Consider the following 27,449-nt stretch of genomic DNA (forward strand, 5'->3'; position numbering starts at 1 on the left):
TTTATCCCCCAATTTTCTAGATGTGAAAATTTCTGGGTGTGACAAAGACCCTGCGGCGGCACGGGCAGGGCCCGGCTACATCCGTGTCAATTGTAGCTCTCTTCATTAATTTAATTCACGGTTTGCACGCGAAAGGCCAAGGCGATGTTCGCCCTCAGAAGGGACAAAGAACGCCCTGAGCAGCCGCGGGGCCCCGCTCCCCTCTCAGCATCCTCTCGCTGCAGTTTTCCTTGTCACCCCCGTGTTTCTGGCGTGATTTATCGCCCACATGAGTCCCTGTTACTATCGCTGTTCGCACACTCAGTGCAGCGTTTGCATCCCGGCTGAATTTGTGCGTGTGGATTAAACTCGCTCCCGGTACCACCCGTGTCCGTGACATTGCTGAGGGCGGGACGCGCCCTCTCAGTGCCCCCGCCAGCCCGAACCGTCTCGGCAGCGCCTCGTTTGGCCGTAAATCCTCCCGAAATGGGTGTCCCGAGGAACTTCCTCATGAAAACAAGGAATAAACCTGCGGGAAAGGGGCGGGAAGGGTGCTGAGAAATCCCCCTGGCCTCCCCCCTCGTGCTCGCTTGGTACGTTCCGACCGCCCCCGCTCCCGGTGCGATGGAATCGCCCGGCGCGCCCGGTGCCGGTGGCCGCGCCCCCAGCTCCCGTTGCTAACCAACAGTGATGTCGTCATTGCGGTGCGCCGGAAGTGGAGCGGCGCAGCCGGAAGTACGCCGGAGGAGAACCCGGAAGCGCGATGGGGTGCGATGGCGGCACCATCCCTAAGCGGCACGAGCTGGTCAAGGGGCCCCGCAAAGTCGAGAAGGTGCGAAGGGGCTCCGTGTGTGGGGGGCTGCGAGGAGAGAGAGCCCCGGCCCGGCCCGCGGTGCTGCGAGCCGGACATGGCGCTCCTGGCGCTGCAGCGTCGGGGCAGCGTCGGGGCAGCGGCGGGGCCGGGCCTGCTGGGCTCTGTGTGCGCTGTGGCGCTGGTGGCGGCTGCAGTGCGGGTTCTTTGTCTTGTGGAGGAGTTTGGACATGAGCTTCAGCAATTCCAAGGGCCGGGTCCTGCACTGCGGTCACAACAGCTCCGGGCTGGGGAAGGAGGGGCTGGGAAGCCGGGAATGGAGCCGGGGGTGCCGGTGACAGCGGCGGGACGGGAGGCCAGCGGGACAGGAGGCCAGGGGGACCCGGCCTGTCCCAGCCGTGGTGTGGCCGCAGGAGCAGTGGGTGTCCCTTATACTGGCCCTGCTGAGGGACCTCGAATGCTGTGTCCAGTTCTGGCCTTTGCTACAAGAAGGGCACGGAGGGGCTGGAGCGTGTCCAGGGCAGGGAACGGAGCTGGGAAGGCAATGGAGCCCCAGGAGCAGCTGAGGGAGCTGGAAAGGGGCTCAGGCTGGAGCAAAGGAGGCTCCGGGGGGACCTTGTGGCTCTGCACAAGTCCCTGACAGGAGGGGGCAGCCGGGGGGTCGGGCTCTGCTCGCAGGGAACAGGGACAGGAGGAGAGGGAACGGCCTCAGGCTGGGCCAGGGGAGGCTCAGGGTGGACAGCAGCAGGAATTTCCCCATGGAAAGGGAGCTCAGGCCTTGGCAGGGGCTGCCCAGGGAGATGGTAGAGAACTGATCATGAATTTTGCCAAAAACTTTAGGTGAAGTTATTTTATGAATTAACTTTGAGTGCGGAAATCAGGTTTGGTAAGAAACCTGGGGATTTGATGAATGCTTCAAGTATGATGGGATTTGATGCTTAAATAATTTACAAATATTTTAAAGTAATGAGGGTTTCTTCCCTTCCAGGTTGACAAAGTTGCAGAATTGGTGGCCAGGTGGTTCTACTGTGCCCTGAGCCAGGAGAAGCTACGTCGGCCCATCGTGGCCTGTGAGCTGGGCAGGTGGGAATGTTTCCACAGACACCTCAGGAGTAAAAATAAATTATAAATACAGAACATTATGGCAATCCAATGTAACCACTGCAACTTTCGTGTTACAGGTTGTACAACAAAGATGCCATCATTGAATTTTTGTTGGACAAATCCCCTGATAAAACCCCCATGGAATCTGCGTCCCATATCAAAAGCATTAAGGTAACCAGGTTGTGTCTAACATGAAAAGTTAAAATAAAAGGTTAAAATCGTGAGTGGAAGTTCAGTCATGCTGTAAAATCTCCACTTCCTTGTGCTCTCACTACGTATTAAAAGGTTTAAAACAGCAAAACACAATCAAAATCAGTGGGGCAAAAAGCTTAAGGTTTGCATTCTTATTTTTCAGAATGTGACCGAGCTGAACCTGGTGGATAACCCAGCCTGGAGTGGGGACAAGGAGAGCATCAAGGGGGACAAGTACGATGACCTGCAGTGTGCACGGTTCATCTGCCCCGTGGTGGGGCTGGAGATGAACGGCAGGCACAGGTCAGCCTTGCAACCTGGAAAGTGGCCCCTGGGCAAACTGAGCACACAGCAGGGCAAATTGAGTGGGTAATGGTGTCAATCAGGTGCTAACCCAGGCCTTGGTGGGGCATCTCTGTGTGTGTGTCTGCAGGGAGTTCAAGGGACTTCTGGGTGTCCTTTCACGTTATATTCAAGAGGAAAGATAAAAGTTAACCTTTTCTTGAATGAGTTTAGATGTATAATAAAGGAGTAGACAGAGGGCAATGTTGGTAGGAAAAAAGTGATTAAACGTTGTTTGGGGGCTGAACCACAGGAGATGGGATGTGAGCTCCCTGTGAGTCACATCGAGCAGTTGGAATCATGGAATGGTTGGGTGGGAAGGGACCTTAAAGCCCCTTCAGTGCCACCCCTGCCATGGGCAGGGACACCTTCCACTGTCCCAGGCTGCTCCAAGCCCCAGTGTCCAGCCTGGCCTTGGGCACTGCCAGGGATCCAGGGGCAGCCACAGCTGCTCTGGGCACCCTGTGCCACGGCCTCAGCACCCTCACAGGGAGGAATTTTTTCATAATATCCCATCCATCCCTGCCCTCTGGCAGTGGGAAGCCATTCCCTGTGTCCTGTCCTTCCATTCTTTGTAAATATTCTCTCTCCATCTTTCCTGCAGCTCCTTCAGGCACTGCAAGGCCACAATGAGGTCATTCCAAAGCTTCCCTTCTCCAAGCTGAACAATCCCAGCTCTTTCAGCCTCTCCTCACATTGTAACCCCTCCCTGTGTTAGGATCAGAATGGAGATGGGCTGCCTGTTCCAACCCTGCAATATCTCTCCATTTTATTGCTCTGGGGCAGGGAATTTCCTCACACCCAGGTTACTTCTTTGTCTGTCCCCTGAGGGATGAGAAGAGGATGAGTTCACAGCTGAATGGTTCACAGCCATTTCTTCCTCCAGAGAGGGATTAGCCAGGAGATACTCAAGATAAAAAAACAAAATGCATGTTGTGCTTTAATGTACTCAATATTTTTCATTGAATTCTTACACTGTGCAGTTTAATAATTAATTAATTAATTACCTATTTTAATGTGCTGATAGTTTGATTAAGGGCAAGAACTGTAAAGAAAGTGAGCTGTGACCTGCCAGCCCAGTCAGCACTGCACAGATCTCTCTGAGTTTTCTTAAAATCATTGTGTATTTTATCTTTTCTTTGAAGGTTTTGCTTCCTGAGAAACTGTGGCTGTGTGTTCTCTGAGCGTGCTCTCAAAGAAATCAAATCAGAAGTTTGTCACAAGGTGAGTTTTTCCAGCTGCAGAAGCAGTGGGGCCATGTGTGTGTAGATACAATTGCAGTCACTGCTCTGAAGAGGGAGTTTTAATCTGAATGTGCAAATTGAAATGGAACTTGTAAAAGTTCTGTTCTGTGATGGCCTCAAGTACTTCTACATGGCCTTTTTTTAATAACACAGTGTTTTTAAATAATTGTAAAAATAAGTATTTTTGTTCTTAGAGTTGGATTTTGCTGTAACTACTTTAGAATTTCCATTTTTTTCCCAATATTTGGTTCTAATTTCAGTTTTTAAAACAGTGATTGCTTTGGTTGTGGGGTTTTTGTTTGGTTATTTTTGATTCCTGAATCCACATGGCTTGTGTCTTAGCAGTGTCTGTTCTGTGTTTAAACTGGCTGTATTTTCAGGATATGTTTTGACCCCTGAATTTTTAAAGGACATTGGGTGCTGCTTTTTTACATTTTTCAGTGGGGCAAACTTTGTAGAATTCTCAGCAGTGCCATGATTTATTGTAGAAAATACAGACTTCATTTCACATTGCTGATCTCATTGTGCAGGTTTCTAAGGACAATGATGAAATTAGCAAATACTCTTTTTTCCTATCACTGCTTTCATTATCAGCAAGATTTGTGCTGGAGTTGCCACACTTGAGCAGTTATTTTTCTGTGAACACCCTGATGTTGGATGAAATATGGAATATATTTATATTAAACAAGACCTGTGAAGGGAAAACTTGTGTTGGTAAATTGTTGGCTATTGGATAGAAGGTTTATTCTCATGTTGCTGCTTGCAGTGCTCATTCTGTTCTGTCCTAATGGCTTCGTTTCCTCTTGGCAGATACTCATTTATTTTTAATGAGGTGTTTTTTGGTTGGTTTTTTTGTTTGTTTTTTGGTTTTTTGGTTTTTTTTTTTTGCATCCAAATTTTTGTTGATGGATGGGTGTAACCAGAGCAGTAGATGCAGGAATGAGATATTTTGTCCATGGTTTGGCCAGACTGATAATCTTATAAAAACCAAATGAATCCCACATGGTTTTCAGTATTTAGCTTTTTTCAGTATTTAGCACAGCCACATTTCCATGAAGCTGGTTTCACCTACATGGGAATTCTTCACAATATTCAGAAAGATTCTTCTAGAAATAATTAAAGGGATATAATATTTAGTCTGTCATCTTCTCATTAGTGGATTTTGATGCACAAAGACAATGTTATCCAGCTGAGAGAACACATTGATTAAGGTCAAAGAGTGATTTGGTCGATTTTTGGGTGTATTCTGATACTGTTCTCCTTCAGAATCAAGGAGAATAGAACTCTTCTAAACAGGATCAGAGAGAAGTGGTTGCTGTGCTTTGTGGCATCTAACAATTGGTTTATATCCAAAGCACTAATTAGCAGCACATTCTGCATTTATGCAGCAATGGGACATACAGGAAAATGAACCAGAACTAATGATGAAGGAAAAGTGAAGTGTTGTGCACTGTATATGCTCAGATTAGAACCTGTTACCAGTTAATACAGTCCACTTCTGATACATGCTAAAAGAATTTAAAGTATAGAATGTTATGGGTTGTCTCATAGATGTTCTGCTGCTGTTAACTGTTGTAAGAGTTGCAATGGTTTTGGAGCAAAATGCAGCCTATGTGAGCCACAGCATTTTCTTTTTCCTGGCCTTGCCACTGTCTGTGTTCAGCCTGTGCCCATCTCACTTGTGTGTGCCGAGAGTGACATGAGGAAGGTTTAAAAAGGATAATTCTGTCTCACTGTGGGACTCTGTATTCAGTTCTCAGCCAGCAGAATCTGTGTTTTGGCCTCATCCCGGAGGTTTGCAATGGGTGTAAAACTGGAGAAATGTCAGTGCTGGAGCTCTGTGGCCATTCCCATCCCCACAAGTGTGGAATTCAGGAGAGCTCTTCCAAAACTCTCAAGGAGCTCTTTCAAAGCTCTTTTTTGGGTGTGCCCTTCTCCTGTGAGCCCCCAGAGCAGCCTCCCCAGTCTGCTCCCTCGTGAACAGCAGTGATTTCCCACAGGACTTTGGACAGAGATGCTGTAAGGATACACTGAAAACATTCCAAACTGAATGCAGGTATCCAGCAGACCTCTCACTGCTCAGTTTTGAGCTCAGTTTTTACTGTGGCAGCTCACACATGAAACAGAGAAATCCTTTTGCCCAGTGGTGTGCAGGTCACCAAATAAGTGTTCAGGACAAACAGGATGCACGTGCAGATTTTTGTCTGATCCAAGGAAATGGGAAACACCAAGACGATGAAGGATTGAGCATTCCTTGGCTTCTCTCAACAGCCTTTGCCACAGTACTGGATTTGAAGGAGTTTATGGAGTCTAGGGAGGAGGAACCAGGCTTTCAGAGTTCTCTTTCTTTTGCCTCAAAGAAACTTTACATGAAGAGCTGGCAATATGAAATACATGCATTATCTGCTCTACTGGAATTGTTAAAAAGACTGTAGTGGTAGCAGAGGAAAGCACAGAAATGGGAGAGGAAACTGTCATGGGTGGGGGCCCATTAGTAAAGCAACTGTAATAAATGTGTGAGACCATTCTTGAAGTGCTTTACCTTGAAAAGAAGCTGTTCTTTCTTCACATCTTAAGTAGCATTTTGAAGGATTCACCTAAAAACTAACATTCAAATGTGAAAACTCTAAGCCAAAGGACCAGTCAGACACTGGAGCAGTGTTGAGAAAGATTGTCTCTCATTGCCTGCAGGGTAAATGCTTTGAACTGTCTTGCCAAGATATAAAACTTCACGGGTTTGAAAGATTTGTTGAAAGAGCAATGAGAATTTTTTAGTGCTGGTTTAAGTTGGAGAGCAGGCTCGGTAGATGAAATGCTTGGGACAAATTGTATAGCTTCTACTTAGGTTTAAAAGAGTTGGAAAAGAGCTTTTGTCTGAAACAGAGCAACTTAGGAGTGCAAATACATCTTGTAATACATTTTTACACAGAAGTGGATTTTGTTTGAGCCATATTTTTGAGCTTTTGATCAGTAAGAAGGGAAAATTTAAACTCTTAACACTGTCACATGCTAAAATGTGACTTAGTCACATTTCAGTCAGCAGGAAGAGAAATAACTTTGCTTCCAGATGTGGATTCTGTAGCAGCAGCTCTGCAGATTGGGATTACTGCTGCCTCCTGCTTCCTGTTCCTCAGGAAGAATTATTTGTGATGGAATCTGTCAGTTTAAAATTTGCACTTTGGAGCAAGCTGGTTAATTCACCAACAGCCTAAAATCAAAAGAACAAGCAAGACTGTCTCTGCTCCCTCTTTTTGTATCTGATGGGATGTTGGAGATTACAAGTTTGTAGTGATCTGTGGATTTTGGTGGTGCCCAAATATTTTGGAATTTTTGTGGCTCCCAGGTTCTTGCATGGGCAGTTTTTGGTGCCTGCTAACTGGAAGTCTGCTATTTGACAGAAATTATGCTTTAATCTGGAAGCTGGCTCTCTTAAGAAGTTCCTATGGATCTAAAAGTACGCTAGAAGTGGTTTGGAGACAGGACAGAGGTCATGGAATTGGTGGTGGAAGTCCTGGGAGTCACTTTGAAAGTTAAGGACAAGATTACATTTAAAATGTACTTTCTTGGATCACTTCAAAGTTTATTTTGGACTTGTTTTCAGAGTCAACTAAATACACACTTGAAATGGTGCCCTAACTACGAAGCTCTGTGCCATATCAAACACTTCATGCCATGTTTAATTTAGATAGAAAGCTTTTTAAAACAGAATTTACGCACGTGGCTGTCAGATCCAGAGCTGTGTGTGCAGCAGTGGTTCCTGGAACCAGGGTCACTTTGGCACTTTCTGCTCTTAGGGCACCAAAATTAGCAAACATTTGCTGAGGTCTAAAAGTTGTGATTGATCTACTCTTAACATAACAACACAGAATTCATGAAGGCTTTTCATGTGTGTTTCAAGGAGGTAATGTGGTCATGGTAATCACAATACTGAGTTGAATACTATTTCTTACTGATTGAGAATGGTTCAACGATGATTTCCCTAAAATTTTGTTTCAAGTACAAAATCCTTTAAGCAAAGAGGGTCATGCTGCAGAGATTTTCCTAGATTGATATGGGTAAAGTCATACCAAAATGGTCTTTTAAGAGGCCTTCTTGTGTAGGGTTTTTGCCTGGTTCAATTTCTGCAAAAGGAGCCTGTGATATATAGTGCCTGGCTATTGAATATTTAATTTTAATTCAATTTGGAAGTGACGCACAGTTGTTCTGTGTGGTGGTGCCAGGGTGAAAGCTGGGGACTGGATTTGCTGCAATGATGGCAATAAGGAACGTTCCATTCCCGTTTTAAAAGACATCATGGAGTGGATAAATGCTGGCAGTGCCCTTGAGTGGACTGGAGAGAAATTAATTATGAATATTGCTATGATTAATACATGCCAGAGACCCATTAGCTTCAGTAATGGTTTGGAGAGAGACTCTCAACAAGCTCAGCGTGAACATGTGCGTGCCTTTTATTTTCCTTTTCTTTTTTAGCTTTATTTCCCTCCATAAAAAGCATCTCCAGCAATATTTAGCCACAAGATAAGTCCTGGATTATCCATGGAACTGAGCACACGCCTTTGGGTTGAGTTTGTAAATAAATAGGGACCAGATGGCCTTTCTTTAGGTTAAAGTTCATTTGCAAGAAATGATGTTTCCAATAGACTTGTGTGGGAAAATGAGGAGTAAAGGCCCGGCAACCTGGGAATAAGTTTGTAACAAGAAACTTTCATGTCCTGTTGTTGGGTCATTTGATTTTTCTGGGAATAGGCTCGATCTGTAGTCAGTTTTCTTGTAAAAACTCAGCGATGTTTTGGGTGCATATTGAAGATTACATTGAAATTGCTCCTTTTTAAAATGTATTTGCATTTATTTATTTTATTTTTATTTATGATTTGTAGTTCTTAATCAAGTGAGTTTTCCTGGTCCCTGCCATGTGTTACTGCACTTGCTGCAGGCTCTCTGCTTCCCTCAGTCAGGTACACTGAGATGGAAAAATGATTGAAAAATGGCTTTTTGCTCAGTTTTCCTGCAATCCGTGGCCTCAGATTTTCCCTGTCTCCTTGCCCTAAACTCCTGCAGAGACTCAGAACAGTGACTTTAAGACAAACATGCATTGCAGGATCCCTCTGTTGTTGGGAGCAAAGCCTGGGAAGGGCAGCAGTGATGTTGCCATGCTACAAAATGAAATTAGGGATGCAGCTGGCCATGGGAAATAAAAACAAACCCACACCCCCCGGTGGCATGGGCTGTGTCAGAAACTGGTTGTCACTTATGTACAAGCTCGGAAGTTTTAGCATCGTTTAGCAGCTTCGTTATTCAAAACACTTCATAAGACATTCACTGGCCGTGACTTTAATTTGTTATTTCTCCATATTTTGTCTTTGTTCAGTCACTGCTTCCATTTTATTACTTTCATGCCAGTTAGTCATGCTTTGGCTGTGAACATGAGGAACATTGACTTTTCCAGCTAAAGAAGTCATTTAATGGATTATGAACTTCCCCCCTGGTCTTCAGCATAGATTCAGACATTCTTTGGGAATGAACCCATCGCTACTGGAATAAAGAAAACCTGTTTATTTCTCTGGGAGTACAGCACTGTGCTTTACCCTTCGAGTGAAGCCTGTGGCTATAAATGTCCGTGTTTTCTGCCAGGATGCTGCACATTAAGTTTGGGAGTGGGTTAAGCTCCCCCATCCAGCTGCATGTTGAAGTGGCTGTGCTCCTGCAGGCGCCAGTGCTCCTCGATGGGCGCCTGAGCCTGGCGCAGCGCCTTGAGCCGCAGCCGCCTCTCCAGGCACTCCATCGCCAGCGGGTTCCGTGCAGGCTCGAATTTGTTGGCAAACAAATGAGGGGACTCAATAATCCACTGCAGGTCCCCCAGGCCGTAGATGCAGATGTCTCTGACGTAATGACCTGCAGAGACAAACGGGAGGGAGGTGGCAGCAGCAGGAAGATGAACTGAAGCATTTTTTTTAGAAAGAGTTTTTTCACCTTTTGATTTCTGCTAGAGCATCATGGAAATGGAGCTGGAGGATAATGCTACAGTATTATAAAGACAAGGTTTTGGGTTTATGTTTGTTATGTTTGTTACCTCCAGCTGCTTCCCTGCCATGTTGCTCTGCTTAATAAAATCTTGTAGTTGGGCATCAGATGCTCTGATCTCCTTATTGGGATTCCCTGCACAATCACACCTGTGCTCAGTTTGCACACTTAGAGATTTTAATTATTTCTGCATGCTTTCCATGTGCTCAGCACTATTCTTTTTTATTGTTGTTCAAATTGAAGGGATTTAACCCAATGTTGATGGAAGTACCTGACAAACATCCCTGTCAGGTAAAGCCCCTCCACTGACAACTGCTCAGTCAAATCAGTGCCCTGGTAATTAGGGGCTGCAGGAAGGGTTGTCAGTGTATGGATACTGTGTTCATCTCCAAATATATAAAATATCAGTAATATTTTATTATAGAAAATACGTAACTAAGATATTAATATAATGTATATCTCCTTCAATGGATACGGTGCAGTAATTTATAGGGTGCCTTGTTTTATTCAATACTTCCAAAATAAATTATATATGACCACTGAGGCACATTTAATAGCTGGTTTAAATAGTATGTAATCACCAATTAATGCTCATCAGTGAATCAAACTTGAGTTCACGATCAAAATTCACATCACCTTTGCAGCCCTTGTGTGAGGCTCCTTCTTGATCTTTCCATTTAATGGCTCTTAGGTCTCCTTGCCAGCCTGCATTGGGTGTAGCCCCTGGAGCATCTTTAAAAACAAAAGGCTCTGATAAGTTCTTTTTTACTTATTATAGGGGAAATTTTCATTGCTGAAGACATTTAACAGTAGTGAGATTATGGCTTTATTTGCAGATATTTATGTTGTAAGAACAGACATCATTGTCAGTATTACTGCTCTTTTTATTCCTTGAGAGCAAAAGCTTTCATGCAGCAAAGAAACTTTTTAGCCAGCATTTTTCTAGCTCATGGTCTGCACTGCAGCAGCACTTCCCTGCAATCAAGCTTTGTTTCTCAGCCACCAGATGCGACTTTTCAAAAGGGCAGCACCAAAGCTGAAGAAATGACTTTATTTCTGCAATTCAGCGCTGTTAAGCTCCGAGTTGGAGCTCAAAGCCTCTCCCTGCCCGAGGCCTTGCCCTGCTGGGGTTATTTGTGGCAGAAGTGACAAACTCTTACCAGGTAAACGATTGAGGGTGACCCAGTAGTGCTCATCAGGGCTGTAGGTGTCCCTTGACCACTCCAGCAGAGCTTTTGCCCGGGCATCACTCAGTGTGAACTCCACAAAGTCTTTAGTGAGGATGTAATAGGCACTGCCAAAATATATTGTCAGGTTATGAGGAGGTTGAGCTTTCCTGATCTTTGCTGGATACACGTATGGCACTCCAGAATGGATGTATTCCCTGTAGCTGACCTCTGTCCTGTGTTTTATGTGAAGTGGTTGGACTATCCCAGGAGTGATATTTTTACCATTCCACTTACTTTTTATGTATTGTATAATTTCTTTATTTGTTTTCAGGGGGTAATCTTGACCACACAGGTTAATAACGTAATTCCACTGAACTTTGGAGTTAACGAGGTCTCTCATGCAGTTAATATCAGCTTGTAATCTTGAAAACCCTGCATAAACAACATGTTCTCTTTTTGAGGAAATAAAAATATTTTCGAAGCAGTTAACAATGTTCTGTACAGCAGTTTTATAATCTCTGGGTGACTTTTCATCAATATGGATGCAGTAAATATTCTGAGGCATATAAATAGCTCTTAGCAGCCTCACAAACATTTCCAGCTCCTTGTGAATTGTAATAATGTACGCCAAGGAGAAATTTCCTTCTTCATCTGACAGGGGTCTGGTGATAAAATGCAGAGTCTTCAGGACTGTGGAGCAGCTGCAGGAAGTGTGAATGCAGCTGAGTGGTTTGGACTGGTAGGACTTCTGACAAAAGTTTCCAATTCTAAAGGCTGCAGGTTTCCCCACAAAAAGAGCTGAGCAAAGTTCATCTGGGTAAAAACCACACTCCGCTTTTTTGACTTGGAATTTTTGGTCATTTGGCTCTTCATAAAGTGGAACCTTTAGGTAGAAGAAGGTGTAGATGAATGTACAGACAGCAACGCACACTAAAAATCTTGATTTCTTTGCATGAAGTGGGTTCATCTTTTATTTCCAGATCCTGTCTTCTTATCATAGTCCAATTAAACATTCAGATCATCTGCAAGGAAAAGTGAGATAGAGCGAGCAAGAGAACCTTTCTGTTTATTGTTTTAAATGGATGCCATGTTAGTGCTGCATTTTTAAATGCTGGGATTACTACCAGGAGCATCTGTGTGTGCCCATGCTAAGTGCACTCAGCCCCTGGGAATGCACAGCCATGAGGTAGGAATTTTGTCTTTCCAGGACAAAACTATCTCAAAATGATAGAAAAGAACCCAAAACGGCTTTGAATTCTTCACTGCTTGCCCAAGGCAGGGCTCAGCCCATCAGGTGGGAGTTTTCTGTGCTCTGAGGTCTGGGTGAGCCCAGGGCCCCAGGGAAGAAGTGAGCTCTGAGTGCTGAGGAACAACTGCTGCTGAGATTTCCTCAAGGCCTGGGAAACCTGAAGTTCCGCCAGAGGATCAGAATTCAGTAAATTAAATCAACAGAAAACTTATTAAATAAACAGAAGGAAGAGACTAAAACGTAATCCACAAAATACACTGGGTTTTATCCTTATAAAGTCAGCAAATGTTTCTGACTCTGAGATTTTTTTTTTTTTCCCCTCTGACATCTTTGTGTTAGTGCTTTGGAAAACTGAACATGGGGACAACGCTCATTTCTTATTTTTGGCATATGTGCATAGCCTGAGCTAAGGACACAACTGCCAGTACTGGCATTCAGAAATAACCAATTTACAGCATATTGGCACAGGAGTTTTTCCATTGTGGTTTTTTCCTTACTTTTACCTTGTTGAACAGTCAGAAGAATGAGAGTGCAGCAGTCCTGAATCCCACAGCAATTACATGAAGTCTTTGTCCTTGAAGCATTTGGTATCAAAATTCCTAGAGAAAAATACCAAGGAGAAGGTCCATCAACTGCCATTAAGCTTAATAGTTAAATTCTAACAGATTTTCATTTTATTTTAAAGGTAATTAATTTTCTCTTCTTTTAATCAATGATTTTTTTAAACAAAATTCTCATTTCACCTTGAAATATTTTACATTTTGCAGCTGTCAAAATCATGTAGTATTTGGCTTTACATGGGAACAGAGAAACATGGATTTTTATAAAGATAGTTCATTAAAGGAATGCTGCTGTGGTTAGAAGCCTCAAGGTTTTCATTAGAAGGAGGTGGAAAATACTTCTTTTTATTAAAAAATCAGTATCTCCCTTAAAAGCTTGAAAATAAAGAGGGCATTGTAGTTAAAGTAGCAACAAGACATAAAACTTCAAAAGCATTAAGAACACAAATTGAACCAAGCGAAGGGATACTCCATATTCCCACATTTTTAAGATCCTTTTAGGCTTATGGGAAAGAATGTATTTATCTTTTGGTCCATACTGGTATGCACTGGATTTCATGCTGGAATGGTGCCTCTTTTCCACTGAGCATTCCAGAAAGGGGAGTTGTATGTTAGGTGGAGGACTCGTCCATTTTCCTGGGATGTTCTGTCAGCAGCTCAAAGAAAAACATGAGGAAATCAGCTCCCAGGAGAATATTTTTGCCTTCAAGCTCCTCAGGGATCCATCTACTGGGTAAACAACCTTGATGGGAGCGTTCCATCCATCTGAACAAAAAGCTGCAGCAAATCCAGTCCGTGTCAACCTTTCGATGCTGTGCAGAAAGCAGGAGAACAGGGATGCCACTGCAAGGTGAAAAGCAGGATTTTTGCAGTAAAAATGAAATACATCCTGTGCTTCAGCCCAGAGGGGGTTTCCAGGAGGACCATTACGTACCCAGGGGCTGGAATTGGGGAAACACTGATTTCTGTGGAGCTGGACTCGGACAAACTCTTTATTCTGAGGGAATAATTGCAGGAGGAACGTTGAGATTCCTCTGAATTAGTGAATGTCACGAGATCTCTGGGATGTCACAGGGAAGGTTCATTCTGAATATAAGAATTACACTAAAGACAGTGGGCAGCTGTAGAAATATTTGGGGTTTTATACCTGCTAAAATATAAAACATCTTAACACCAAGATTGTGGGTTCAGTCCCTGTACAGATCATTGACTTGAGAGTTGGACTCAGTGATCCTTGTGGGTGCTTTCCAACTCGGAATATTCTCTGAATCTGTGCAGAACGAGGGTGCTTGGCAGGTTTTTTCCTTAAATACAGGTTGCAAAGTGTAGTTCTAGGGAGCCAAGCTGGAACCTGCTTGTTTCATACACTTGAATTTTTATTACCCTTCAAGTAATAGCTTCTGGGGCTGTTTCGGGCTGTTAAGTGTTTACTATGGATTTTTTCCTACTGGACTGTGTGACAGCTAGAAATTGTATTTTTATGGCAGCATAAAAGTACACAAACACCCCATAATCAGGTAAGAGGTAGCAATTCCTCTGCAGTGTGAACATGTTTATGGAGAACGGCTGAATGATGAAGCCTGGCCTGCAAGAACAGAATTTGACATCTTTCAGCCTCAGGGGATATTATGGAATGAAAGCAGTGGTGTTTTGGTAGTGTTTTACCAGATTTAGAGCTGGAGTTGCAGCTCTCAGTGCCACTGGATATGAAATTTGTTGTTTAGCAGGATCCTCTCACCCCTGTCTGCTGGCAAGGATTATTCTCCCAGGTTTCCTCCTGCCCTTGAGGAGCAAGAGATCCCGTCGGGAATGTCCACTGTCCATAACCCAGTCTGGGACTATCTTGCCCTTGAGTCTTATTATGCAAGAGCGCCATGATAGGTATTTTATGTTAGCAGAATGTCTTTGAAACTCAGCATTTCTTATGTTATGCACAGGTTTTCTAAATCTGGAGGATGAAGTTGTATGAATTTTTTTTAAGAAATAGGGATTTTCAAGCACCTTCGTGGATGCTTTTAAGGATATTACTTAACAGAAAATTGTTGTAAGCCTAAGATAGTCCATCTCAATTAACAAAGTAAACTCCAGAGGAAAGGGGAATTATGATGATGCCTGGAAAAAGCCTGTGAAATGTCAGCTCAGCTCACTGAGACCCCATTAGCACATACTTGGCTGTGCATTTTGTTGTAACAACTCGTTTTGCTTTTTGCTGTTTCTTCCTGCCATGGCATTTAGGACTGCATCACTGCACCTCTAAACGTTCTGTTTTCTCTGTGCTCTTTGCATTTGCTTAATATTAAAGTTTAGATAAAGTTTGTTTTGTATGACCTCGTGATTTAGTGAGACAAATGACTTGGGAATGCTTCATCTTCTAATAATATGCTGAAAAAGCATTAAATACTTAATTCAACTTTTTTTATTTTTTTTTTGTTTGAAAGGTATTTATGCAGTCATTAATGTAGACATTTTATAAACGGGGAGGACTGATTCAGTCCTTAAAAAATGTTAAAATAAATGTTTTTAAGTGCTTTTTCCATTGTTTTGTTTTTTGTTTAAACGGGTGTCAGGATACAGAGTCTGCTTCTGGGTTTTGAGATGCATTGAGTAAAAACATTTCTCCATCAAACCCAGTTATTTAAACCATTCTGATTTTAAAACACTGCATTAGAATTGACATATTCAACAAATTTATGGAGTTTTAGTGTTCATGTTTGCTATTTTTCCTGTTACGTTTTTCTTTTTTCTTGTGTATTTGACCTCATAGTAATTTAAAACAAACACTATGAAAGCTATTTAAACCCTTAAGTTACAGGGCTGTAAAAAAATTAAGTTGCATAAATACTGTGAGTTTTAGAATACAAACAATTAGAAGTAATGATCTCCATCCTTTTGTGCATCCGTGACAAGGTGAAGAAGGGAAAAAACATTAACCTTACTGCAGATTTGAGTATTTTCTAAGAAAAATTGCCACTTTACATAAGGAAAAAGCAAAAACCGAAATGTTGCGATGCAACTGATGCAGCCTTACCTCGTCCAGAATTAGCCAGGAGACGGCAGCATAATAAAGATAAATCCAGGGTCTCATTGTCCTTCAGCAGGAGCCGGTGTCCCTCATCCCGATCCCAGTTAACCATTAAACGGGAATGTTTTCACCCCGCCTTCCCTGCAATGTTTAGCATATTTATCCCGCAGGAATTCTCGGTAGCTTCAGGAAGCGGGGAAACTTCTCCGGCCGAGGCAGCCTGGAAAGGGCTGGAATCAGACGGGTGGATGCGGAGGAGGAGAATTGCCGAGGAGCAGGAATAATTGCTGTGCCCCCGAGCCTTTAACCTGTGCCCCTGGGCTGTGACAGCTGAGCCCGCTGGCTGGGAAAACTGGGAACCCGCCTCCTCCTCTTCCTCCTCCTCCTCCTCCTCCTCCTCCTCTTCCTCCGCCTGCCCTTAACTATTCGCCTGCCGAAACTTTCCAGTTCGGAGCCAAGAATTCCAGCAGGGAATTGCTGCTGCCGGGCATTTGCAGTGGCTGGAGGCTGAAATGAGAATAAATGGAAGGTTTCCTTGAAACACAGACCTCGCTTGGGATAAGCACCTTAGCGTAAGTTAGCGAAAGAATTGAAGGTGTAAGTTAGCGAAAGAATTAAGGGTGAGTGCCTTTATAAATGTAACCACTTCTGCAAAACAGGGATGAAGCCCTGAGTGGGCTAAGGAGGTAAAAAAGGAAGGGGTTGAATGTAACTGCTGCCACTTCTGCAAAACAGGGTCTAACCCTGGTGGGGTAAGGAGACAAGGAGGAGGCTTAAGTGTGACTGCTCTGTCTATAAACGCTTCTGTGAGCAAAGGTCCAGCCCTGCTGGGCCAGGAAAATAAGAAAGGGAACTGATACAAAAGGCTAGAAAAACAAATTGTGTTGTAATGGATAGGAAATGGAATATAATCAATAAAGCATAGGTATATACAGAATAAAAGTCTTCTAACAGTAAAGTTAGGTGTGTGTGATGAATCTCTGTGATAGGACCATGTGCCGTGTTTGTAACCCTGAGATAAAGAAACCACAAGTTGTGTAAGACCCCAGCCCTTACGGCTCTTAACTTCTAGGTAAGCAAACAAGGCACATGCCAGAATTGTAAAATTATAAAAGTCTGTGTAAAATGAACCACAGGCAGACACGAACATGGAGGTGTTGAGCCCTGCATGTTCTCTGGTGCCAATAAAGGTGTGCTTTACTTTACAGTCCCTGCTATGGAGCAGCAGATTGCTTTGGAGCATCCTTCACACACATAGGGTTTGCTGTTACAGCCTTTTAAATGTTCTTAGGGGGTTTAATAAGTTGAAAGCTGAGCTTAAATGTACTGGGATTGGGAGGAAACTTTCTGATAAAAATACCATGTTGTTCAGAAATAAATGGAGAGAAAACCTCGAAGTAAGTTACAGCACAGCTGCAGGTTTGACAGGTACAAAATTATCAGTGATTTTAAGAGAAACTCTGTAAATTGGGGCTTTTTCTTGGACTGGTTTTGAAGTAGATGCTGCAGCTGCTGAGTGGAAGTTCATGTTCTGTGAATCAGTAGGTGGGAAATTTCCACTGCTCCCAGGTTGTCCTTTACTCTCTGACCCCTTGCATGTCTGGGTAGGGTGACAATGTAAAAAACCATGTTCTGCAAATCTGACACTACTGAACTTTTAATGGCTAAACCTCTGGAAAATTCTTTCTCTTAAAACTTGTTTAGTTAACTGTGGCAAGCAACAATAATCTTTAATACACAAGTTTGTGTGGCTGGGAGATGAACAGTGAGATGATCTGTGATGTTCAGTCCTTTTGCTAAATACCTGCCCTGTTTAAAGAGGGACAGTCAGGTTTTGGCCATCCATGTCCCATATCCTGGTGGGAATTGTGCATTTCCTAGTAATGGTCATGTTCAGGAGCGCTGCAGGAACTCAGTGTTTAAAATTTGCTAAAGAGTCTTTAGGTTTCTCTGAAGACATTAAACTGTAGCACTGGTGTAAACATTTAGATATGAAAACATATTTGCCTGTTGTTTATTTGTATTATATTAAGACTGGAGTAGTCATGCATAGAACTACATTTTAGATGCTATAAAAAAATCAGTGTGTCAATGTAATTTACACAAAGAAATAGTATACAACTCTTGTCTTAGGCAGCCGAAACTGTAAACTCTAGAATTCAGGAAGTCATCTTAAATAAAGAGTTCATTATTTCTTAAAAAATTCCGTGTTTTATACTTTAAGAAAGATAAGAACTATCTCATTTAGGAATGTCCTCTATTCAAGGTGCTAAGAACTATAGCAAGTACCTTCATATATGTTTAAAGTCCCAAAATAAACAAGGTACAGCAAAGGAGACGCTGTGATATCATAAAACAAACATCTACCCCAAGACCTTAATTAATCTGAAAGAGCAAACATCTGAATTTGCAAAACTGAAATTTCTTTCTGCTTTTTATCTCATTATTAAAACACTAAGATGTTTGGAAGGATATGGTCTCTGACATAATCCAATGTTGTCATGGCAAAAAATTACCTGTTTCAGGGAATGGAAAGAGAACACTGTCTTTATTTCCCTGTTTCTTGTAAATACTTTTCAGTTTTGAACAATTCCACCTGTGTTTTCCAGATGGGAACCTGGATTTGGTTGCTCTTTCAAAATGCAACATTTAATAAAATTAGAATCTACTGACAAAATAGGTTTGAAAAATGCTGTATTAGGAAACACCCTAGAAAAGAAATTGTGGGGCTTCTAGAACTGAATTTGTGGGGTTTCTTGATTTTGGAGCCTTCTCACTCCCAAGTGTGAGATCAGACCAGGCCAAGACTTCTCACTGAGTAGAAATGGAAAAGTATTTGTTGTGTGTGACTTCTCTTCCTGCCTGCCCTCCTGTGCCTCCTTGCTTCTCCTCTCAATCTGACCACTTGGGTTCAGGTTCATTTTTGAAGCTGTGCTCAGCTTTTGAGCAAAGTCCTGCCCATATGTCCTTTCATTTGTTTAATTCCTACTGCAAATACAGGAGTAACCTTTCGAAACCTTTGTTTAGAAAAAGAAGAAGAGTAATAGCAGAGGCAGGATTATAAATTAATCTTGCAGATTAGCAGAAAGCTTCTGCATTTAACAAAATAACCCAAAAACCCCCCCCCCCCAAAACCAACCAAATAACCAAAAAAAAAAAGAAAAAAAACCCAACCAAAAAACAAGCAAATTGAGATCTTGGACAAGAAAACATCATGGTCAAATGTGCTCATACATCAAATGATTGCAAATGTGCACAGGGAAACATCTGTGCCTTCAACCATGAAACAAATGTGGAAGTACACAGAGCACATTACAGCCATTATCCAGATTAATTTATGAAAGTAGTTGGAAACTTGGGAGTGTTTGATAAATCAGATAAGGGTCTGCTCTCTGTGGTACAATCCAATGAGACAGCAAGGCAAGGGTAATGAATTATTCTGCTTTTGTGACCCCTTTTTATCCCCACAGTATAGAAATAATAATAATAATAATAAGTATAGTACAACACCTTCACGTTTTCCTGTCTACCAGCTGAAGAGAAAAACTTGCAGTCTGTTCCACATGTAGAGGAATAACACCAAAGGTGGCGTCCCTGGTCAGTGTAAAGGAACTTCTCCCGTCAGTTTTTGTTTCTTATCTCACTAAGCTGAAAGACAAATTCTAGAGCAGAATGGCATCAAGGTCTTAAATGCATTCATGACTGAAAATCAGAAAGTGCTTTTGGGTTTTAGCTGTGAGGTTCAGAAAATGGAGTAGATTCTAATTAGGAGTACTTTTAAGTACATTTGTGCCAGTAATGCAAGGAACCCATGAACAGAAAATACACTAAGGGACCTTATTTTTCATGAAAAAAAGAATTAGTGCAGAGTGTTGTTTATAGGAGACAGAAAAATAAATATGCAATTTTGTCCTTTTTTTTCATCAAGTGTGGTGTTCCCTTTCAAGAGGAAGATGTGATTATCCTTAATGGTAATAAAGAAGATGTGGAAATCCTGAAGAAGAGGATGGAGGCGAGAAGACTTAAAAGTAAATTAGAAAAGGTAAGATTTTTATACATTATTTATTACAGAATTGGAAGAATTCTTGTCTGCAATGAATCTGCTCTTAGATTTGCTGATCTTTATGCAGATGGAGGAATTTACTCTGTGAGCTGTGTTGTATTTAAGCACTACTTTGAAAAGCAGTGGGGTTTTTTGTGTGTATTTTGCCAAGAACATCTTGAAGTTGTACATCCTCAACTTTCTTCTGCCCAGCAGGCAATGCCCTGTGCTCTCAAAATGAGCAAAATGGACTCTGTGCCAGCAATACTCCAGGGTTTCCTTGAAATGAATTACCTCCAGTAATGAGCTACGTCATCCCTGTAGTTCTTGTGGCAGTTCCTGATGATGGCATCAGTTTTTTGATCTTATAAAATAAGATGTCTTTTATTGGCCTCTGCCAGAAACAGGATGTTGGGATCTGTGCATTCCTGGGCTGATGATGTAAGTGTGGAAATTTATCATGTTTTGTGGTTTTCCCAGGCAGTGCAGCAGAGCTGCAACGACTTGATTCCCACCTAATTCCCACCATGCTGTTGAGGCCTTTGCATTTTTTTATCTGACCAGGTAAAATGAGGTGGAAATCAAGTCCTTGCAGCTCTGCTGCACTGCCCTGTGAGGTGGGAGCTGTTCCGTGGTGCTGAGCTGTCAGATGACACTTCTGCATGTGGGAATTTTTTCAGCACTGCTGTTTTTCCCTGAACTGCTTCCTGGAGGATGCCAAAGCAAGCAAACCTTTAGTGCTGACTCAGGCCAGGGTGCTCAGACTTAGCTGAATCTCAGGAACGTGAGCCATTGTCTGATGCTTTCAGCATCTGAGACTTGAGATGGAGGTTTCATCCCTTGATTTTGCCATGCAAATATTTCCCTAGTTTGTTTTAAAACAAATCCTTTTTTCCTTGCCAGGGAGCATATGATTCCTGCTCCTCACAGGGCCTTTATTCATCTGGGCCAGTACAGCATTGCTGGGCCTGGGCAATACATCCAAAGGATGGTTTTCCATAAAAATCCTGCTGTTCTGTTTCCTGTTTTTCATAGTCTCTGCATATCATGTCTTATAGCTTCTGGCATAAGAATGATAATCTCGTGGTGTCTATTCAGGTGGGTTTTCTTTTTTTTCCCCCCCTCAGTACTCAGTAGTTAAAAGTTTTGGAAAAAAAAATTTTTTAATTTGATGCTAGACTATTGCAGATCTTGGCAGATGAGTGCTCAGCCCCAAAAGCAGTGGTTGGTTGCACTTGGTTTGCTTTAGGAACAGGGTCCTAGCAAAGCACCTGTAGCTTTGGGTCAAATAATTTTGAATAATCTGAAAGTTGATGCTGTCCCCAACTTCTGCTCAGCAGAGAAGTACCTGAATGTCCAAGGCAGTTGTGGCTTTTAGGGTGACAGCACAAAAGGACACCGTGCCCTGGTCTTGGGGCTCTGTGCTGTGGGGGAACATGCAAATGGGATTTGTTTGGTTAGATGAGAATTTCAGGACAGGATTTGCAAATCTCTCAGCAGCCTCAGGTGGTGACCTTGGTGCCCCAGCTGGTCCCTGCAGCTGGAACCAGCCCCTGCTGTCACTGGCACCATCTGAGACCTGGGAGCTCCGTCCCAGTGTCAACACAATTCCCAGTTTGTTATTTCCTCCTCAGTTCCTTCTGAGCAGGCTCAGTGGGCTTGCTGTGTTTGGAGCAGGAAGCACAAACTCCTTTTCTTTATCCCCATGAGACAAATCATCAGGAAGATGCAGCTGGCATTAATACAAAAATTTATTCAAGCTCAGCTCTGCCACTGTGCCCATAGTGAAACACCTCTATGAATACACACATCCATAGAGCTACAGACATCTGGGATGGGACTTCTCCTTGGAAATCCACCCGTAACAAAAGGTGGAAATCCCCTGCACTGAGGTTTTCCAGGTACCTGAAGGCCAGGCTGGATGGGAATGGTCTATGGAAGGTGTGTGTGCCCGTGGCAGGGGTGGAATGGGGAGCTTTAAGGTCCTGCCAACCCAAAACCATTGAGTGGATTTCTCACACCAGGAGAGCGACGTTTGCAGGCAGAGCCGTGATCCTCTGCCACCACCTCCTGGCTCAGCTTTGCAGCAACATTTGCTGGGGCATTTTTTCCCTCGAGCATTAATCCTTTGCTTCACAGCAGGGATTCTCCTGAGTTTTAGAACAGAATTAAATATATTTATTTTCTTTGAGGTTGTGCAGCTGTCTTAAAACATGTTCACAATTCAGAATGTATCCAGTGAGAGTAATGCTAATGACTGTTGTAATACATCTTTCTTTTTCAGCTTGGCATTTATGTAATCAAAGCCAGTAATGGGATTCTTCTTGGTTTTTTCTGTGTTTTTTAATCTGTACAAACATAAATTAATTTGGAAAATCTGCTGCACAGATGCTTTTAAAAACTTTAGATTAACTACATGCATCCTGTTTTCCCAAGCAATGCTGCAGCAGAGGGTCCAGTTATTGGCTGGTACCCAGGAGAAATTTTTTTATGGACCAAACAAAATTTAGTGAATACGAGATTCAGGATTCTCCTGAAATTTTTCTTGAAAAACATCTTTATTGATTACAATTAATTGTGTCTTATTAATGTTGTACAATTTGCTGCCCTGCTGTGTGGGTTCAGATTATCAGTTAAATGATAATAACACGCCCACCTTTCAAAGTATGCAAAGCAGAATATTAAATCCAGACAAATCCAGTTTTGTCCTGTAGTTTTCTTTAATGTAACTGCAGGGTTCCCAAGAGTATTAATTTTTCCATGTAGAAATAATACAAAAAATGTGGAAAGAAAAGCTCCACTGGGTAAGAGATAAAAATGTACTGAATTCAATTGTGTGTTTATCAAATATGAGTTGGGAGTTTTATCCCCTTTCAGTCCCTTACCAGGTTTCTGCTTGTGTTGTTTCAGAAATCAAAGAAATCTAAGTCAGCAGGAGCAGCTTCTCAGCAAGAGACCTCTGCAGGTAATAGAGCTCCCAATTCTGTGTCACCTTCTGAGTCTTGAAGCTGATTCAGGATTTCATTTTTTTGGCTTTTTTTATTCTTTTAGATTCTCCAGGTCCCTCAAAAGCTAAGAATGGAAAGGATTGTGTCAGTTCCAGCTCTGGGGAAAACAGGCAGATTGTCTTCACCAAAAGTTCAGGTTGGTGGTTAATCCTAATGTGAAAAATGGGACCAGATCTGCTAGGTTTTGTCATTCTAATACTGCTTTAGTTTGGGAACTTGAATGGATGAGCTTAGAAATTCTTATTTGCACGGTCCAGGGTTTGGCATGTCTGTTTTGTTGGCTGCGAGGTGGTGGAGGAGAATTTGCAGTTTCCTGATGTACAGCTGGTCAAAAACTATGTTATGGCACTTTATTTGGATGAATTGTGTTAAAAATCCCTGATTATTTAACTTTTAGTCCTCGTTTTATCTGCTAATTTGCTATGTGTCCTTGGGAGCACTGGAACAGAACTTCAGGATGCACTGATGAACCTACAGCAGCCTTGAAGCTTGGAGTAAACTTGGCAGCCCTTAAACCCAAAGGATGGTGCCCTCTCTTTATTTAATATTTTTCTGCTATTTAATGTCCCCATACTGATACTTTCACACAGAATGGGTACATTTTTAAGGTCAGTCTGAGGTTTCTGTGAGAAGTATTAAATCCTCTATTTTAAAAAAATCAGAATAATTTGAAGAATCTGACAGTGATGATCCATAGATAAACTGGGAGAAGCTGAAATTCTGTCAGCAATGCCTGACCTGCCCTCTGCTGTCTGCTTTTATACAGGAGAGACTTTTAAAAATACTTCATCCCAGATGATGATAATTGCTCCTGGATGTTGAGCAGCCTCATATTTGTAATAATGAAAATGAATTCGTTATTTTCTGAGGGTGTAAAAGAAAAAAAAAAGTGCCTTTTGAAACTGCTGTTTCTGGCTGCTGTTATATTGACCAGCAAGAGATTAAAAAGAGGAGAGAGAGGAAAATAAAGGAAAATCCATGAGGAATGGCAGTAGCATGGGAGTCAATTTGTGAACACGGCACCCTGAGGTTTCTGGGCTTGTATTCTTCCAAATCCAGGGTTTGGCAGCGCTTTCCAGACGACTGTTGGTGGCATTGCAAACATTCTGCAAAGCTGAACAGGGTCTGGTCTGTGAGGATTTGGGGTTGCACACACAACTTCGTGAGGATTTGGGGTTGTACACACAATTCCATGAGGATTTGGGATTGCACACACAATTCTGCGAGGATTTGGGGTTGCACACACAATTCTGTGAGGATTTGGGATTGCACACACAATTCTGTGAGGATTTGGGGTTGCACACACAATTGTGAGGATTTGGGATTGCACACACAATTCTGTGAGGATTTGGGGTTGCACACACAATTCTGTGAGGATTTGGGGTTGCACACACAATTCTGTGAGGATTTGGGGTTGCACACACAATTGTGAGGATTTGGGATTGCACACACAATTCTGTGAGGATTTGGGATTGCACACACAATTCTGTGAGGATTTGGGATTGCACACACAATTCTGCGAGGATTTGGGATTGCACACACAATTCCGTGAGGATTTGGGATTGCACGCACAATTCCGTGAGGATTTGGGATTGCACACACAATTCTGTGAGGATTTGGGATTGCACACACAATTCCTGGGAGCCCCTGTGCCTGAGTTTCACTCAAGATGTCGAGTTTCTGTGTTTATTTCTTTGCACCAGACTTGGCTTTTTCAAATACCCTTCTGCAGCTTGGGAGATGAAATAGTCAAAAAAAACCCCTTTTTTTTTTTATGTAGCAGTAGATAAAATACACTGAGAAAAACGGTATCAGAAACAGAGGATGGGCATTTCCCTACTACGAATATAAAATGATGCAGACCTTTGTTGTTGGTCATAACTTTGCAAAGAATAAGGGGAGCAGAGGGATTCCCTGGGGAAGGTGTGGCACAAGTTCTGCTTTTGGCATTTGATAGCTGATTTCTAAACAGTACTGCAGGCTGCTGGGGGCTTTCATGTTGCTTCAGACCAGAGCTCAGAGCCAATTTTCACACAGAGGAATAAATGTTGTCAGTACTGAATTGCAGCTCAAGGGATTTACAGAATTCCTCTCTCAAGATTTCTAAATGTATTTTGAGTATGAATTCTAAAGGCTGTTGAGTCCAGTTATGGGAGCTATTTATGAGAGACCTGAAAAATGTGTATGTTTTAATTTTCAAACACTGTTTTTCATCTTTGTTTAAATACCTTTGTACACTGTAAGCTGTCATGCTTCATTCTATTCCTTCTTCCCCTCAGAGAATGGAAATCCATCAGTCCCAGGAAAAGTCAATAAAGCTTCTTCCACCACCACCAAGAGATCCATTGCAGACAGCGAGGACAAGTCTGAGGCTTACAAATCTATTTTTACAACTCACAGCTCAGCAAAACGTTCCAAGGAGGAGTGTTCCAACTGGGTTACTCACACAGCTTACTATTTCTGAAACCATGAGGAGCCTCAGTGGAGCAGCCCCTGCTCTTTTCCTCCTCCAGGGCTCTCTGTCCAACTCTGATACAGAACTTTTGTGGTGGTCTCATCCTATCTGGAGTTACTCTCTTTGTAAGTTGTTTGTAAACCTGTTCACAGCTGATGAACCTGTGTTAGCTGGATGGCTAACACATTCTGTTAAATAAGAAGTAGACCAGCAGAATCCATGTTGTAGCAGCAGATCTCATTCTGAAATGTTGGATTTTTTGCACAAAAATTCTCTTTTCTCCTCCCAGTTGGATGTTGTGATCCTCAGTCACAGGGCTGTGTCCTCAGGAGGAGCAGGGAGGGGGAAGTTCCTGCTCTCCTGTTGATTTGTGCCACCACTGTAATTACAGTTTTCAATGTATAACTACAGAATTCAAACCCTCTGAAACTTTCTGACAGCAAAAAGATAAATAATGCTTTTTTTTGTCAAGCCAACTGGGCCCTCAGTAGAACTATATGCTTCTGAAAGGTCTGTAGGTATTTTCAAATAATTTACCTTTTGACAGAATAGATGAGAGAGCACAGTCATGAAAATGTTTGTGCAACATTCTTGTCCAAATTGCTGTAGCCTGTTTTTAACAGCAGAATATTCCCTTGTCAATGCTTGAATCCCACAATACCTACATGGAATGACCAGAGGGAAGGTTGGAAGTTTTTCACTTTCCTCCCTCTTTTAAAATTGAAATCTGCTTTTTAAATCTTGGCACAAACTAACCAGAAGAGAAATGCAGAAAGGAGGAGGCTTTTAAAACCACTGCATGAAGTTACCTTGTTACCTTTGTGTGTGAAAATGATTCATTATCCTTGTAATTTATTTTCTAAAGTGTCCCCATTTATAATTGGCAGTAGTTACCTGGAGATTCAAATGCTGTGTTGATATTTGCATAGGTGGTCTCCATGATTCAAAGAGGTTGAATGAAACTGCTTGGATTTTATTATTATTTTGATGGGTATAATTAAAAATTGGCTTGCTGTAGAATTTGTGTGGTGGTAAGAATTTTTGTTTTCCAGAGATGTCAGCACATCAAACAGTTTGAGGTTTGCTGGAGCTTCCAGGAAGCATTCAGGCACATTTTGTATGCATAGCTAGGAATCAACTTTGTTCTCCTTGTTCTGTATTCTTTTCCTTATTATCCTGTATTATTTGTTGCTTACAGATAATGAATTTCTGCACTAGAGGTGTCCCATAGTAAGGCTTTTATTTGCAGTCTAATTCTGTTTGACAATACATGTTAAAATCCTATTAGTGTTTTATAGGACTGCACTTTTCTTCTACTTACAGCAGTTATAAATCCTAAAGGGAATTAATTTAAAGCTTTTGATTTAGTTTTTACTTTGCTAAAAAATACACAGGGAAACACAATATTTAGTTTTGCTTCTCTTTTCTTAGTGATATCAGGCAGAGTCCAAGCTGTTGGTCCCAGGTTTTCCTGCCCACTGGGCCATAATAGTGACTCCTTTTCTGAGTCTGATCTGCTCATCTATTAAAACAAATTCCTGGCTAATAAGTTGGTTAATGTGTAGATTCTTCCTGTACCCCTGGGTTTATCAGCTCATGCTCTGCCTCTTTGCCATGGTTGTGTCCAATATTCCTCCATCCCCACATGGGGGACGGAGCTCTTCAAACACTTCTGGGTTATGGAAGTGTTTTCAGTGGGGACTTCTCCTTCCCTTTCCAAAACTCCAGCTGTGAAGGAATGTGATGTATTGTTGGCATGTGAAACACTGTTGGAATGTGAAATACTTCTGGCCTGTGGTGCAGTTCTTGCCACAGCTGGTGTCGAACAGGAGCCCAAAGTGCCACTTGTGCTGTTGGCAGCCCGGGATGGGCAGCGGGCGCTGGAACGTTGACTTGGCAACTTTTAATGGATTCAAGGGAATAGTTTGCTGGAGGATGTTTGCTTTGTTGTGGTTTGCTTTTTGTTGGAGAGGGCAATTTAATTTTCTTTTAATGTAGGTGAATTTGAATGCTGGTGAAAGTTGAAAACTGCGGAAGTCTTGGAATCTGAAATCTGGGGTTTTGAGATGCCACATGAGTCTCCTGCAGCACTGCGTCCATGGGGCTGTTCTGGGGAATTCATGGGACAGTTAGTTTTGTTTCCATGCTGTTCAAGCCTTGGCCTCTCTTCTGAAAAGCTCAAAAAAGCATCCAGTTAGTGCCAGTTGTATAATAGGGGGCTGTTTTTGTGGTGTGGAACCTGCCCTCTGGG

At 42.4% G+C, this 27,449-nt stretch overlaps 2 protein-coding genes across 5 annotated transcripts; one reads left to right on the plus strand and one right to left on the minus strand.

Moving 5' to 3' along the window:
* The first annotated feature begins 702 nt into the window (after positions 1-702).
* RTF2 (replication termination factor 2) lies at positions 703-26,218 on the plus strand. Its single transcript, XM_042045387.1, has 9 exons — positions 703-811; positions 1,779-1,873; positions 1,972-2,065; positions 2,250-2,389; positions 3,574-3,652; positions 19,622-19,735; positions 22,646-22,700; positions 22,787-22,879; positions 25,023-26,218. Exons 1-9 carry the CDS (start codon positions 743-745, stop codon positions 25,205-25,207), a joined length of 924 nt encoding a protein of 307 aa, XP_041901321.1. The 5' UTR covers positions 703-742; the 3' UTR covers positions 25,208-26,218.
* Positions 8,097-16,257, minus strand: LOC121672620 (beta-1,3-galactosyl-O-glycosyl-glycoprotein beta-1,6-N-acetylglucosaminyltransferase 7-like). Of its 4 annotated transcripts, none has more exons than XM_042045366.1 (6): positions 15,700-16,257; positions 13,414-13,514; positions 12,615-12,710; positions 10,854-11,884; positions 10,330-10,425; positions 8,097-9,564 (listed from the first exon to the last, which is right to left on the minus strand). In XM_042045366.1, exons 4-6 carry the CDS (start codon positions 11,827-11,829, stop codon positions 9,332-9,334), a joined length of 1,305 nt encoding a protein of 434 aa, XP_041901300.1. In that variant the 5' UTR covers positions 11,830-11,884; positions 12,615-12,710; positions 13,414-13,514; positions 15,700-16,257; the 3' UTR covers positions 8,097-9,331. The 4 variants fall into 4 exon arrangements, with proteins under 4 accessions (XP_041901300.1, XP_041901285.1, XP_041901309.1 ...); XM_042045351.1 differs by having other exon boundaries at positions 13,211-13,514; XM_042045375.1 differs by having other exon boundaries at positions 12,609-12,710; positions 13,211-13,514.
* Positions 26,219-27,449: the final 1,231 nt, after the last annotated feature.

Source organism: Corvus kubaryi, unplaced genomic scaffold (assembly GCF_017639235.1).
Source record: "Corvus kubaryi isolate FWS band 111438036 unplaced genomic scaffold, C.kubaryi_AGA036_p1.0 134, whole genome shotgun sequence".
In the NCBI taxonomy this organism is placed as follows: Eukaryota; Metazoa; Chordata; class Aves; order Passeriformes; family Corvidae; genus Corvus; species Corvus kubaryi.